The sequence below is a fragment of the Gavia stellata genome, chromosome 5 (assembly GCF_030936135.1).
Source record: "Gavia stellata isolate bGavSte3 chromosome 5, bGavSte3.hap2, whole genome shotgun sequence".
In the NCBI taxonomy this organism is placed as follows: Eukaryota; Metazoa; Chordata; class Aves; order Gaviiformes; family Gaviidae; genus Gavia; species Gavia stellata.
In genome coordinates, this window is record NC_082598.1 from 10,228,764 (window position 1) to 10,242,849 (window position 14,086).

Below are 14,086 nucleotides of genomic sequence, written 5' to 3' on the forward strand. Positions count from 1 at the left end.
AAAGAAAATTAACATTCTCTTTTGGACTAAAGATTTGACATTACATTTTAGGAACTAGTACAATTCTTAAAGATTGGTTTTCATTCAAAGTGCTCATTCAATACCAGTAGCTGGTAAATAAAAGTAAAAGTAAAATGGTTTCTGCATATTTTTTTTCATAAATTATCACATAATTTTCTACTGAACTTGGAGAGGATTTTTCTAACTATGTACTGCCCCATTCTTACTGGCTGTTACCTTACCTCCTTAGGAAATACATGATATGGGGTGACAGAGAGTGTATTGAGCTTTTTCCGTCTTGAGTCCTGAAAGATCTCAACTGACCATCACAGAAAAACAGAATTTTAAAATTTCTTTTTTCATTCCTCCCCCTCTTTGAGTTTCTGTTATGATGTGGTGTGGCATCTGAAAATCTGTGGGATTGGCAGCTTTTCGGAATAGTGTAGATGACTGGCACATGACTTCATGTAGAAGAGGACTGAATATTACTCTGAGGATAAGCAACTATTTACAATGTTAATTCAGAAACAGCTGCTGCTGCTGCTTCATGATGTTAAAACTCTTGCTGTATTTCCTGTAATTGTATTGACAAGAATCTGGATTTGCATGTAATGAAAAGTTTTGTTGCTTATTCCCACTGACAATATTTAATCATCAAGTGTTTACATAAAACCTTATTGTTACATTGTCCTATATCCCTTGGAATGCAATGCCTTGTTACAATGCAAATAGAAATAATCCATGTTCTCAATTAGATCAAATGATAGTACATAATTTTTAGATTTACAGAATAGTGTTAAAAATTAATCTCAATTAGCAGAGTATGTCACAGCATTAAGGAGGATAAGGAAGTGTTATCCTAACCAGATAGCATGACAGAAGCAGCAGAGAGGTTCAGGAAGTGTCTCAGGAAATGAGAAGCCAAGTTTAACTCTGCCCCTTATTTAGAGTTCACAGTCACGTTTCAGAATGTAACACAGGTCAAATCTCCCCTTCATCCAGTTCTTCAGGATTTGGGGAACTCTAGTCTAGAATGGCTGCTCTGAAGAATACTTGCTGTTACGGAGAGTTTCCTATCAGCAAAGATGAAGCCAACAAGGCAGACAAAAGCCATCTCTCCCAAGATGAAGGAAGTGTTTTGGATCTGTGGACTCTTGATACAGACACTTTTTAAGGCAAATTGGTGGGTTTAGCATCAGAAGGAACTTCTTCCTTCTTACCCTTCCTCCAGCTCCTTGAGAAGAGTGTGCCTTATACTGAAAACACTGTGGTATAAGGCCCAAGAGATAAGGGAAGAGTTCTGTTATAAAACATTTCCAAGGGGCCACCTGTCTGTGAAATTCGTGCTGCCACTGACAGAATAACAGTTACAGTATCGGCTGAACAATGCCCCAGTGAACTCTGCTCTTGGTCATTTGGAGTCTTAATCTGGTTTCCAGTAAAAGCAATTGTAATGTTGTACTACCACTGTACTTTTACAAAGCTGTCCTTGCCAGCTGAGCGAAGGCATCATATCTAACCTGGTGATATATAATAACGTATAATCTTTGGTAGATCTGACACTTAATTCAGCCCTGAATTTGGCCAGAGTATCACAGCTGCTCATGAAATACTACTAATACTACAGCCTGATCATACTGAACCAAATTTAAGAGCAATGTTGAATAAAAGAAAAAGTTGGATGTTAAGTGAATCACTATGTAAGGTGGTGTAACCTACATGAAGTTGTAAGTAAATTGTGCCAGTTGGGTGAAAGTAAGCAAAACACATAAAATGTAAACTCCAGAGCACAGAAAAGTAGCTAGAGTAGAAGGAAAAAACAGGAAGACTATCCGATAACCTCTCTTTTATGCCTTACTTTTATGCTGCACACGGTGCTATCAATTTATGCTCACCTAGACCAACTAACCTTAATTAATACATCACCATCCCATAGATTCTGAATCTGGGCACTGAGATTACACAGAAAGGAATATCTTTCATTTGCCAAGGAAGACAGCATTCAAGATGAATACTAATAGTCATATAAGGAAAACTCCATAGTTCTCACAAGCAAAAATCTGCAGTATTATCACAGGTTTTGCACATACTTTTTCTAAAGAATGTCATGTCAGGCTTGAAATACTTCAGATATTGTCATCATGGCATCCTGTGGGAAGAAATTATTCTATGCTGTTTAGTAACGCTGCTCTGTAAACAACAAGAAGCAAGTTGTGAATACCATGTTCATCAAGCTATATGATTTAAACCTGTTTTGAGTATAGCTGGTTCCCAGAAGCAAGAGAAAATTCATTATTATCAAGGTAATATATCTCAGATGGATTTCTTCTGTGGGTTGATATTATTTTACCTTCTCATGGCTTCTTTTTGATTTTGCAGGCAAGAAGAAAAGAAAAGAAAGTCCCAGTCTGGTGAAAGGGCTATGAAAGATGAACGCATTTTAAACCTGCAGAAAAAGATTGCAGAAAAAACAATGGAGCGTAAAAAGCAAGCAGGACTCTTAAAGATTACCCCGCAGAAAACCAGCATCGCATCAAGGAAGGTCTGGGCGTTACATAAGGAGAAAAGCTCTGCAATAGTCCTGCTGTTCACAGACCTTTGCTCAACTGCCAGCACTGGCGGGGGGGGGGGGGGGCAGAGGCAGATGGTGCCATGCATGACTGGCAAATAGCAACTCCCTGCTTCCCGTGTAGGCACGATTTTCCCAAACCATGGCCTTGACCTCACCTTCTTGTCACACATTCTGCTACCACAGAGCAGGGCTCATCCATATGACACTCAGCTTCCCACTCTTATTACCACACACTCTGATCCCATCGAAACACCACCTTACCCCCTCTCTCTAACTCTTGTCTTTCTCAGTCTCCCATCACACGCATCCCATTACATCAACCGGTATGCTCACCCCCTCTCTCACCAAAGGCATGTTCCAGTTTATCATTCCCATGGTATTTACCTCGCCTTTCCTGAGCCCGGTCCCACAACAGCGGATGGAAGCACCAGTAGCCCTGTAGGCTTTATGCTGGTTCACACTGGTTGTGCTTCCTTGGCAAGTGTCCAAAGACAAACGGTGAGGAATTGCGTCTCCTGCTGCTGCCGCCTCTGCCGTTGCCTCCTGCGCGCCTAACATTTGGAAGTGGTTGATATACCACTAATAGTACATGTACCACAGCGTATGGAACACTGCAGTGAACAGTCATGATGGGATCACTTTTTAAAAGCTGTACTAGCCCAATGTAAAATTAGAACTAAATATCCCAATCCATTAAAATAATAACTCATTACCTATTTTGTGAGAAAGTTAGATGAAACTGAATTCAATGAAGAGGAAAAGTGTATTTTTCAAGTGTGTATAGTTTAAAAAACAAAATAGTGTAATCTTTTAGAGTATCAATGTTTGCTGCGCTCAGAATCCCCATTTCATGCAATCAAAACATGTAGGTACTTATACAGACAACTAGATCTATCCCATTTAGCAAAGAAAACACTGAAGACCTATTTGAAGAAAGCATTTCCTAAACTGGGATGGCTTTTTGAACTGAGGTTTTGAACACATCCTTAAACACTTTACCGAATGGAGTCCAGAGTAAAGTAGAAGCAATAAATGCAGACTTCACAGGAAAGCAGCCGTGTAATTACAAATGTGAGACATTTTTAAAATTGACAAAGAGAATTTATAAATTCACAGCTAGAACTTTTGACTACCTGATGTGGGTCTGTATGAGTGCTCTGGTGTCATATGAATGAGCAAAAAAGCCAGGCTTTGAAAGTTGTTTTGATGTTAAGAGTTTGCCTTTTTCTTGAGCTTAGCTTTACAAAGTAAGTCTCTTAAGATGTCACAGTGCTTTTGTTTATGTTCTGCTCAAATGTTAAGACATCTGTAAAAAAAAAAAAAAAAGGAAAAAATTCAAGGTTACTAAAAATTATTTAGCTGATTTGATGTGTCTTCCATTAGTGCTGTTCAGCTCTGCAGGACCCTATCCAAATGTTACTACAGGGAAGTGGCTCAATTCTGGTCAGAGATGTTCAGCAGCATCTTTATTCTAGTTGAACTGCATATTGCTGAAAATGGTGTTAGTGTGACTATAGAAGAAAATTCCTGCCTTAGTTATAATGCAGTAGGTATCTGGCATTCAGTTTGTACTGCTACCTTTTAGGTTTCTCAACAAGTAGAAAAAACAGTGACACTAACCGCTCTTATTAAAGTTCCAAGTGCAGATTGTTGCTTCAGTTACATTTGTGATGGCTCTTTAGGTCCAATGTGTTTGTGCTGATGTAAGTCAAGGTAACATTGGTTTATAAATCACTATTACATTCCTAATAAAACAGAATTTATATTGCAATTTGGAAAACTAACCATAAGAAAAACTACCATTAATGAAAAAAATGTATTTTTCTACCATTTTAAGCAAAGAATCAGATGAAAAAGTAGCAGTTTTCTGCTCATTCTGAGCTTTTTTGTGAATGCTCCCTTGTGAACCCAGCTTTTGACTCGGCAAACCAGTAGAGTCTGATAGGATTTGTGCAACTGTTCATTTATGGCTTCACGAAAAAACTGTTGGCAGAGAAAGAACATAAGGTAGCAACATTGGAACAAACCATCCAGATGTAGTTTTATCTTGACTTAACATTTTGTGGTGTGTTGCAGCTGTGTTTAATTCATCTTAAACTGGGCAACCCCATCAAGTTACCTTTCTGTTCATTACCTTTCTATTCGTCATGCTCAGTTTGATGTTGACAACTTTCCCAATCACGTTAGCAAATAAACTGTGTTGCCAGACAGACAGATTATCAAATAGTTCAGTGTATCCTCTAAAGAGAACCACTATGTTCTCTGCAGTCTGATCATCTGTGTGTCTTTTCTGCAGGATTCTTTGCAATGGAACCATTGGAAAGAACTGGAAAAGAGTCGGGAACGACAGTTCAAGATCCTTCAACATGGCTTCATGGCCAGAGAAACAGCTCAGAAAATGGCTGCCTATGAGGCAGCAAGAAGCGGAGCCACAGTCTGTATATTGCGCTCTGAAGTAAAATAACATACATTTGGAACAAATTTCCAGGCCTGCTGGAAATCTCCCTGGGTGCCTATTTACTACAAGGTTGAATTTTAATCTTTATTTCAACTTTACAGAAAGAAAGATTTGGGCCATACAGGCACAACAGAATAAAAATGTGTTAATTTTTTTGTAATAGAATTTTATTTTTAAGCTATAATGATACATTTTTTCTGTTAGAATCAAAAGCTTTAAGAAAGCAAAACCTTACCATCGGAGCTCCTACAGCAGAATGGCAAATACCTGGGTAAGAGTGTTGAGATCTGTATTTCTGTTATCACTGTATACTGTGACATGGTTTGCTATGCTCATCTTCCAAAAGAATAAAAATGAGGGCAAAAAACAAGCAACATTTGTTTACGTATGCATCTTTTCAGAAGGCATGGTCAGCCCAAGTTCCTAATATGTCTTCCTACATGACGGTAACTGGGTGTAAGAAGATCACCAGTTTCAACACTGGTTTTAGAGGATGAGGGAAAAACTGTTCAGATGGTTTAGATGATGTTATAGCCTCTAGGAGCCAGAGTCTAGATTCAGTGACCCAGACAGACCACCCTCTATTCGCAGATGTGAATCTCTTCAGTCTTTAAACAGTGGAAGGAGAACATAAGACTGCTTGATCTCTTTAGGGAGTTGCTTCCAGAAAAAGTCAAAATTCTGTTACTCACCTTGAAGATAATTTGCCCTCTGTGACAATTTCTATACTGTGTAAAACAGCCTTTAAATCACAAGACGTGTTCTAGGCACAAAGCCAAGGAGGATATAAATCTGAATTAAAATCTGCACAGCAGTAAGACTATGTAATGTATTTCTATTTTAACTCGGTGCCAGTTACTAAGTGTTTAATTATGGCTATTGCAAACATTTAAATTGAAGGAGACTGTCGCTGACATTAGAGCCAGGCAGCTGCTTTTAATGCTCTCACAACATTATATTTCACACTTTTTACTGAAGGAAGCCTAATGGAATTCTTTTGTTGCCACCTAGCTGTGAAGATCACTTCCACAAGCTGATAAAATGTGCTTTATTTTTCATTCAAAGTAAATGCTACGGCAGTCCACAGAAGTAATATAGGACTCATGCTCCTGTTAAGGAACATAGGAGAGTGAAAAGAAGGAACAATAGCAGAACTACAGAGAAGAGGCAACTATGGCACTTATGTCTAGCAGGGGATTGTAATACTTAAAATGACAAACCCTTGGTGGCAGGGAGTTTATCTTCCTTTGTGGTTGTTCAGCATTCTGTTGCATTGTATTCCAGAACAACAAAGCCAAGTGGTGACTCTAACACCTGGGTTTTGCAGAAGCTAGCAATTAACAGGGCTGACAGCCATGGTCTGGGATATTGCGTCGCTGAATAGTACCTCTTAACCTTTTTGATGTGTCTTGTGTTTTGAGAATTAAAAAAATCCAACACATCATTAAGGAAATAGATAGGCAGGTGTATTTACATAGGTAGTATGGAAATTTCAAAACCCCATCATACTGCATGCTTCTTCCCTTGTGATGTTGGGCCCCGTTTTCAAAATTCTTACTGAATTGCAATCAAGCTGATTCATAACTACTTCCTTCTCCATATTTTCCCTGCTCTCAAATGAAAGGACCAAGGAATAGAGCAATCTCAATAATCCAGCTGTAGAATTCTTACCTTCAGAAGTCACAAATAGCCCTATTGCTACTTTAGGATCTGATGCATAAAGTCATCTTCATAATCAATGTTTTGAGGAACACAAGAGAATGTGAGTCTTTCTGGAAAAATATCAATATATTCCTATATTCATACTTTTATGTCAATATGGCCTATTGATTTTTCAGTGATAGCAGGTCTTGCAACAGAATACACAGAATAACATTAAAAATACCATGTTCCTCCTGACAAATGTGAATAGCTTGATGCTGGAGGCAGCAGACCCTATCCAGAACCACTCTACCCCGAGCCACTGGAGCACCTTCTCTAGTATTCCTCTTCCAGCAACGTGCTACACAGAAATCTGAGAAGATCCAACACAGAGCCAGCACGGGTCTGGTAGGCCTTGTTAAGTGTTACATTACAAAAGCAGCTGTAGTGCCGTTGGAGCCAGGTGGGCTCTGAAGCAATACAGCTGCATTCGTTCACACTGCTGCCTCAGGTAGTGTGTGTGGCACAGACCATCCACAGCCTGGTTAATCCACGCACAGATAATTGAGAATCAGCAATGCCTCTACTCTCATCCGGCTCCACAGAAACACAGCTACATGAATAATTCATGATTCATTCATTTACACATTTGTTCCACTATTTGCAGCCAGGAAGACAAGGGTAAGTGATCAAGACTGACTTTTAAATCATCTAACAAAACATCTTAGGAAATCAGAGGTTTCACCTATCTGATCGTAGCGACAGACTCGTTAAGAAACCCTTTTAGTGCCGAAAGCTGCACATTCCAGGTCTCATTTCAGTGTAAATGGCCAGACCACAAACCCCTTCACATGCAATTACGGTGTAAGGAGGCCCAGATTACCTGGGGAAGGCTGAGGGGTATCAGCCCTGCGCTGAAGCATCGGGCACAGGGTGCTCACACCTCGCGTGACACAGTCGCTGCCGGGTGGCACTTGGCTCCCTCTTCCAAACCAGCCCTGCCAACGTGGCAAAGCCCTCCTTCAGTGACTGCCCGACCTGCCGGCCACCGGGCAGTGAGAAAGGCCGGATGACCCTTGTGTATGGCGAAGCAGTTGGGCAAAACGCTTTTCGACAGTGAGTTTGATACCAAAGACTCAAACAATTTAGTTAGCATACAAAGAACAGACCCCTTGTGCAAAGTTTGTACAGATGAGTTAAGAAGATACTGCGTCACACAAACTGAAATAGGCGTTAGTTTTCCTGGAAACGGGCTGGCTGTGGCGACTGGCTGTATTGGGTTATGTTGATGTTGTTTACCTGGAGGTAAACAGTGTACTGAGATGCAGCACCTGATACAGCCTCTGGGCCTCCTGATAATGGCTGATATGCAAACTTGAGACTTGGCGTTGTTTACATACCAAACAGCAAAGTCAGTGAAATGCCCCAAATGGGTGCCCTAAGGCTGACCTACCTCATTATAATGTTAAAAACCACACCTCCCAGCTAGAAAAGCCCCCAACCCAAATAAGCCCCCTACTCTCTGGGCATGTGTGGTGAATTAAAAGAGAACTGCATCTTTAAGATGAAGTAAGAAAGATACTAACCAATAGTTCGTTAAGGGGTGGGACCAGTAGACATAACCAGCTTTGTTAACTGTTTAAATACTTGCCATGATTTCAACCGGGTGTGCACGCTAGGAGGAAAAATCCCCCGTGCACCCAGCGCTGCAATAAACCAATGTCGGCTTTCTAAACTGTCATTTGGTTTGGAGAGTTTTCTAGGTTACGATTTTCGGTAACAAGTTGAGGGCATCAAAGCACCTCTGCAAATGTTTGTAATGAATTACGTAGGGGATCTGGACTAACTATGCCACAGGCAACAGTTAACGATCTCCCGAGGCGACGGCGCTGATGAGTTTTGCTCAGTGCATTGGAAACACTTCCAGAAGACTGACATGGCGGGGGGTTACCCCCAAAAGCTCATACACACAACACTGTCTCTGGTACCGCAACATCGCAGAACACAGCAAAAGCACAGTCCTGCCTCGGCCGCCCCTTTCAGGGTCCGTCAGAGCTGAACTACCCCTGGGACCGAGGAAAGGTTTCCACGGGGCAGCCGCCCCCCCTCAGCCGCCGGGCGGGGGCAGCAGGCCCCGGGCAGCGCCGCACAGGCCGCACGCCCGCTCCGCCCCCAGCTGCGCGCGAAACCACAACTCCCAGCACACCCCGGGGCCGGATAAGAGGTGGGGCCGCTCTTCTCACCGCTTCCTAATGGACGTGCGCGGCAGCCATTCCGTGAGCCGCAGGATCGCGGTCCCCCCAATGGCAGGAGAGCGGAGGCGGGCGTTGCCCTACGCCGCTGCCGGGCCGGGCGTTGGGGGTGAGTGCTGCAGGCCGGGGGTCTCTGTCGTGGGGGTGGGAGCGGCGCCCGGGCGCGGCACCGGCGCCCCCGGGCCCGCTCTGCCTTTCTGAGGTCCCCGGGGCGGCGGGCGACAGGTGAGGGGGGCGGGGAGGGAGCCGCGCCCGGCCGCGGTGGGGGAGGGGCGGGCCGGGCCGGCGCTGAGGGGAGCGGGGAGAGATGGGGCTTCTTCCGCCGGTGCGGGCAGCTGGGCCCTGCGCGGCGGGGCCGGGGCGGCGCCGCCTCCTTCTCCGGAGCGGGGACGGTGACGGTGACCCGAGCCCCTTAGCCCGGGCGCGGAGCGGGGGCACGGCCCTGCCCGCCGCTCTGGCAGTCCTGAGGGGCTGCCCCGGGCCTGCCCTCGCTCCGCCCGCGGTGTCCCTGTGTCGTGGCCCGCTTCCCTCTTCCCCCGGCCGTGTGTTACTTTTATTTTTTCTTTTCCACCGCACTGGGGGGTCTCCCGGGCCTGCGAGCGCAGCTGCCCGGCCCTCAGGGCCGGCCCCGGCCGGGCGTGGCGGCTCCCCTCATCGCCGGGCGGCCGCCAGCGCTGAGATCTGGGGGCCAGCTAGGCCTGCGGCCGTTTTCTGCCCCGTATTCCCTCGAAAGGGAGACTAGCTGGTCCCTGCAGCCAGGCTGCTCTGCCTCTTGTGGTGCTCGCTGGGTCATAGACTGCGTTTGCTGCGAGGGCCGTTCAGAGGGTGTCCTGAAGTGGCTGAGAGAGACAAGTGCTGAGGAGGAGGCGATGGCGTTCCCCCTCTCCTCAGTAGGAAGAGGGGTGGCTCAGCACACGCAGTAGATTTAGCTGCGTGAAGTTGTTAGTCTGTCCTCCCATTTTGTGTGACAGCAAGAGCAGAGGGACTGCTTCTCTCCTACTTCGGCGTCCCCTACACCTCCATTACAGGACGTGAAAAGACTCAATTTCTTTTTCCTTTTTCTCTATCTGATTTTGGGACTATGGAAAGTCCGCTGTAGCCTCTCTCAGAGAAACTTCAGCACATAAGAGCAGTGAGGACCTTTTCTTCGGCCAGTCTTGCTTTTTTTGTTTTTTGTTTCTGAAATAGGACATCTAACCAACTAAAAGTTTCGGTGTGTTTTGTTCTCTGGGTGTTTTCTTAGCTTCTTTGTTTTGTTTTGGATTTGTGCGGGTTTTTTGATGATGTTAGTTTGGGTTTTTTTTTTTTGTTAGGCTGGTCATAAACATGTCTTATTTGTCTGTAGATGTAGCTGACTGCTTAGAGCAGGCAAGCTAGTGTGTCTCTATGTTAGGCTGTTTATCTCTCATCTTCACTCTTTTTATAATGCCTCTCACCAGGCTTTTGTAGTATGGGACTGCTTGACGTAATTTGGATAAAACATAATAGACTCAGCTTTTGTTTTCACTAAAGTTGGTGTAGTGCATCTGAAAAAATGAGACTGTCTTTAAAGGTACTGGAAATACACATGATGGGAAAATTTTGAAAGAGTAAAATGGCAGATTACCGTTCCCTGTGATAAAAAATTTTAAGAGTATCACTTTGTGATCTATATGTGCATATTCTGACCACAGAAATTTTTTTTATACATGCTGCATCTTTGATACTGGGTTTCCTGTTAGGAGTGCAAAGAGAGGTCTTAAGACTGGAAATGAGAAGCAAAGTCTTAAAGGCATAACGTATCATGTTTTGACAAATACAATGTTTTTGTCACCTGTTCCTTGCACACACAAAACATTTTGCCTGACATTATTGCTTTCTTCGAGTAGTTACTTTAGTATATTTGTATTGTTTGGGATGATTATGAAGTAAAGTCTTGTTTCTGTTAGTCAGACATGGTAAAAATGTCAACTTGCTTAAGCTAATTTGCCTCAATCCATGTTAAGCATGTGGGAGACTGAGACTTGGTTTTCAGAGTGGTATAAGAAAAGTTTTCAATGTGTGTTGCCTAGAGAATCCACTTTTTGGAATTATAATTCAAACATGTTAAATTAGGTCAACTTTAACTCAGTGAAAATGTTAACTTTTTTATAGAGGAAAAAACTTTAACAGGAGACTTAATATTTATTCCCATATTAATAATTTCTTTTACTCCTAGTGTAAACATTCTTAATTTAAATGGCTTGAGAAAAATAAAGGTAAAGTATCTACCTGTACAGAGAAAGCTTGGTGGCTCTAGTCCTTGAAAAGCTAGAATAAACCTTGAACTTTGTTACGAGGACAACACTACTTGAGCCCTCGGGAGAGCTAAATGACAGGAACAATAACTGCATGTGCAGAGCTCTGCGTATGAGAGGAAGGGGGAGTGGCTTTTCCTGGTACTGTATCATCCTGCGGTGATGCAATAAAAAGTCTGTAAAAGTTAAAAGTATTTATTGTCTTGCTAAGTTTTGTTTACCTCTGTTCTTGTGCACTACTAACTTGATCTGTGGGGTATTCAAGAAAGTAAGCTTTGCTTCATTTTTGCTACCCATTCTCACAGTTCAGGTAATTAACTTTCAAAGAAGTTTTCTGAGTAAGCCAATAACATGTGGAAGTCTATATCCCCACAGAAGAGGTTTGTTCTTACAAGAAAAAAATGTTGCTGGATCATGAGACTCCTTCCATAGCCTTAATAAATTCCAGCAGTCTGGTTTTCCTTACAAATATGACTCTCCTGAGCTGTTGATACTGATGAACCTGCTTATGATGATTTATTTTAAGGTGGTTTTACAGTGATGAGCTTCCCTATCGGTATCCATTCTCAGCTTTCTTCTTCAGAAGAGCTTCTGAAGAGGTTAAGATGTGAACCATTAGCAGCTAGAACATTTGTGCCTTATGTATACTCTCTGTATTAAGCATAAAGAAAGCCTACTGCTAATGTTGTAAGATTCTGAAAATTAAACCATCTGAATAGCAATGGTGCTCCCTGGCACTTAGTTCCAGAAATGGCTGTGTTGTGTGTTGCCTTTGAGGTCTGATATTAGATCCTCTGAGACATGTCGTAGTAATCCTCTAAATAATCTGTTCCTTGGTATCTTGGTAAAGAAGTGTGTTAATATTTAATGTGGGTAAGGTGGTCTTAGCATGATAGGTCTTCTGTTGTGTATTACTTTGGTTTTCTTTTCACCATAGTTTTTGAATTTAAGGTTTTTTGTTTGTTTGAGGTTTTTTGTTTTGTTTTGTTTTTTTCTTCTGTGATAGCTCTTCTTTGGCACTTAAGCCACTTGTGTCCAAAAAGAATCTGTGCAGCACTTTGTGTCTGGAGTCATCCCAGGTGCTTGCTCCCCCCAATATTTTTAATGCTTTCTAAAGATACTTTGTCAACATAGCATTGCACTGGGTTGTATTCAGTGTTAAATCCGAAAAGCGGAGAGTCTTGTGACACCTTCTGGGTGTTTTGCATCCAAAGCCGTGCTGTCTAGTGAATATATCAGAGTTGTTTTTTGCTGTCTTTCATCAGTGCAGATAAGTCAGCATATCAGATTGCTCTAACAGGTTCTATTAGAAAAACAATTCTAACAACTTGGCATTTAAAGTAAGCTTACATAAAGTTTGTTTCTTTGTAATCCTCAGATGTGTGTACCAACTAACACTTCCTAGCTTTTTAATGTCCAAGTATTTTTTCCAATTCCATATCTGAAGGGAAGCAAGGAAAATGTCTCTTGCCTTTCTTGATGAAATAAACTTATAAAGACTCTTAATGGCATAACTTCTTAATATACCTCATATGTTTCTCAGTCTCGTTCATCCTCCTGCTGTGTGCAGAAAACTGCTTTGTCTCAGTTATTTGAAGTTTCAGTTGTAGCTGTTAGATGAAGATGGTAGCTTGTCTTTGAGCAACTAGTTTGAAAGAGCAGATATGCTAGGTTTAGGGACGATTCTCTCCCTTTCCCCCATCTCTCGTGCTGTGTGTCCTCCTCCTTTCTTCACCTTCCTCTTCCCCTTGTCTCGAAAAAGATCCAAAACCAAACCTATGAATAATAATCATATTGAGCAAGGAACTCCTATAACACCTAGAAAATGTGCTTACAGAACACTCTGTCTGGTTTGTTTTGTACGAGTGCAGAATTAGGTATGGTCTTATTTTAAAAGTTCTTGTTTGGTATTCCAAAAATTCAGTGAAGTGAGTAAAATTAGGATCTTCCCGATAATGTTGGTAAGGCTGGCAGAAAAGCTTTCTTCCTTAACAGGTGAAATGAAATCTAGACCTTAAGAATAGTGGGGTGAAGGGTACAAACAGAACTCACATTACCTGGTCACTGAATGTTATGAAAATGGTTGTGTAGGTGAGTCCTGTACTGAGGAAGCAGGAGACTGAAAGTCAGTTCCCAGCTTTCTCTGATAGCAAACTCTGAGCCTTAGTCTTCAACATCTCAGGTGAGAACATGAGGCTGTTGCTCACATTTGAAAGAAAAACTCTTGAAAAACTATACATGTAAGTTTTTAGTTTTTTAAAAAAATCTTACAGCTGAGGTTCATACTGGGAGAGGAAGTTATGCATATGAGTCCTGAAGAAAAAAAAAAAAGCATGCTGATGTTCATTTTAGTTTTTGCAATCCAGTGCCAGTTTTAAAATGAGAGAAAATTGATGAGTGGCGCATTGTGTTGCTTAAAACTCTGTGTGTCTATGTATGTACATCTTCGGGCTTAGTAAAAGTACCAAGTTTAGTGTGAGGTTTTTGTCAAGCATGTTTTATTTTAATCATGTCACAATTCAGTGTTAATGGGTCTCTTAAAGGAAGTGATTTAAGAAATACAGAGAGAAAGTTTAAGAGGAAAAAAACTAGTCAAGCTTCCTTTAACTCAAGGTTATGATTGACTACCAGTGCCAATCCCTCCCACTGCATGGTCCCACTGTTCCTTAATATGAAAACAGGTCATAGTGTGTGTGCTGGTCTTTGCAGTGTAGATCAAGGGTACTATCGGGAAGACAGTTCTGCAGTTCTTGATTAACATGATTAAGTTTTTTTTCTTGTCCCTCTACTGTCTCCCCTCCCCGCCCCAGCTCCTCCTCATTGTGCGTTGGACACAGGGTAATTGTACCATGAGAAAGCTTTAAGATGTGAACTTCAGTACTCATAA

The 14,086-nt window shown here is 42.2% G+C and overlaps 1 protein-coding gene across 1 annotated transcript in view; it reads left to right on the forward strand.

Annotated features, from left to right (window-relative positions):
• Positions 1–5,036, forward strand: part of CFAP99 (cilia and flagella associated protein 99) — a 62,925-nt gene extending 57,889 nt beyond the window's left edge. Inside the window, exons 16-17 of the mRNA XM_059817868.1 lie at positions 2,380–2,542; positions 4,869–5,036. Coding sequence (XP_059673851.1) covers positions 2,380–2,542; positions 4,869–5,036 — 331 coding nt within the window. The remainder of the gene's footprint in view (positions 1–2,379; positions 2,543–4,868) is intronic.
• Positions 5,037–14,086: the final 9,050 nt, after the last annotated feature.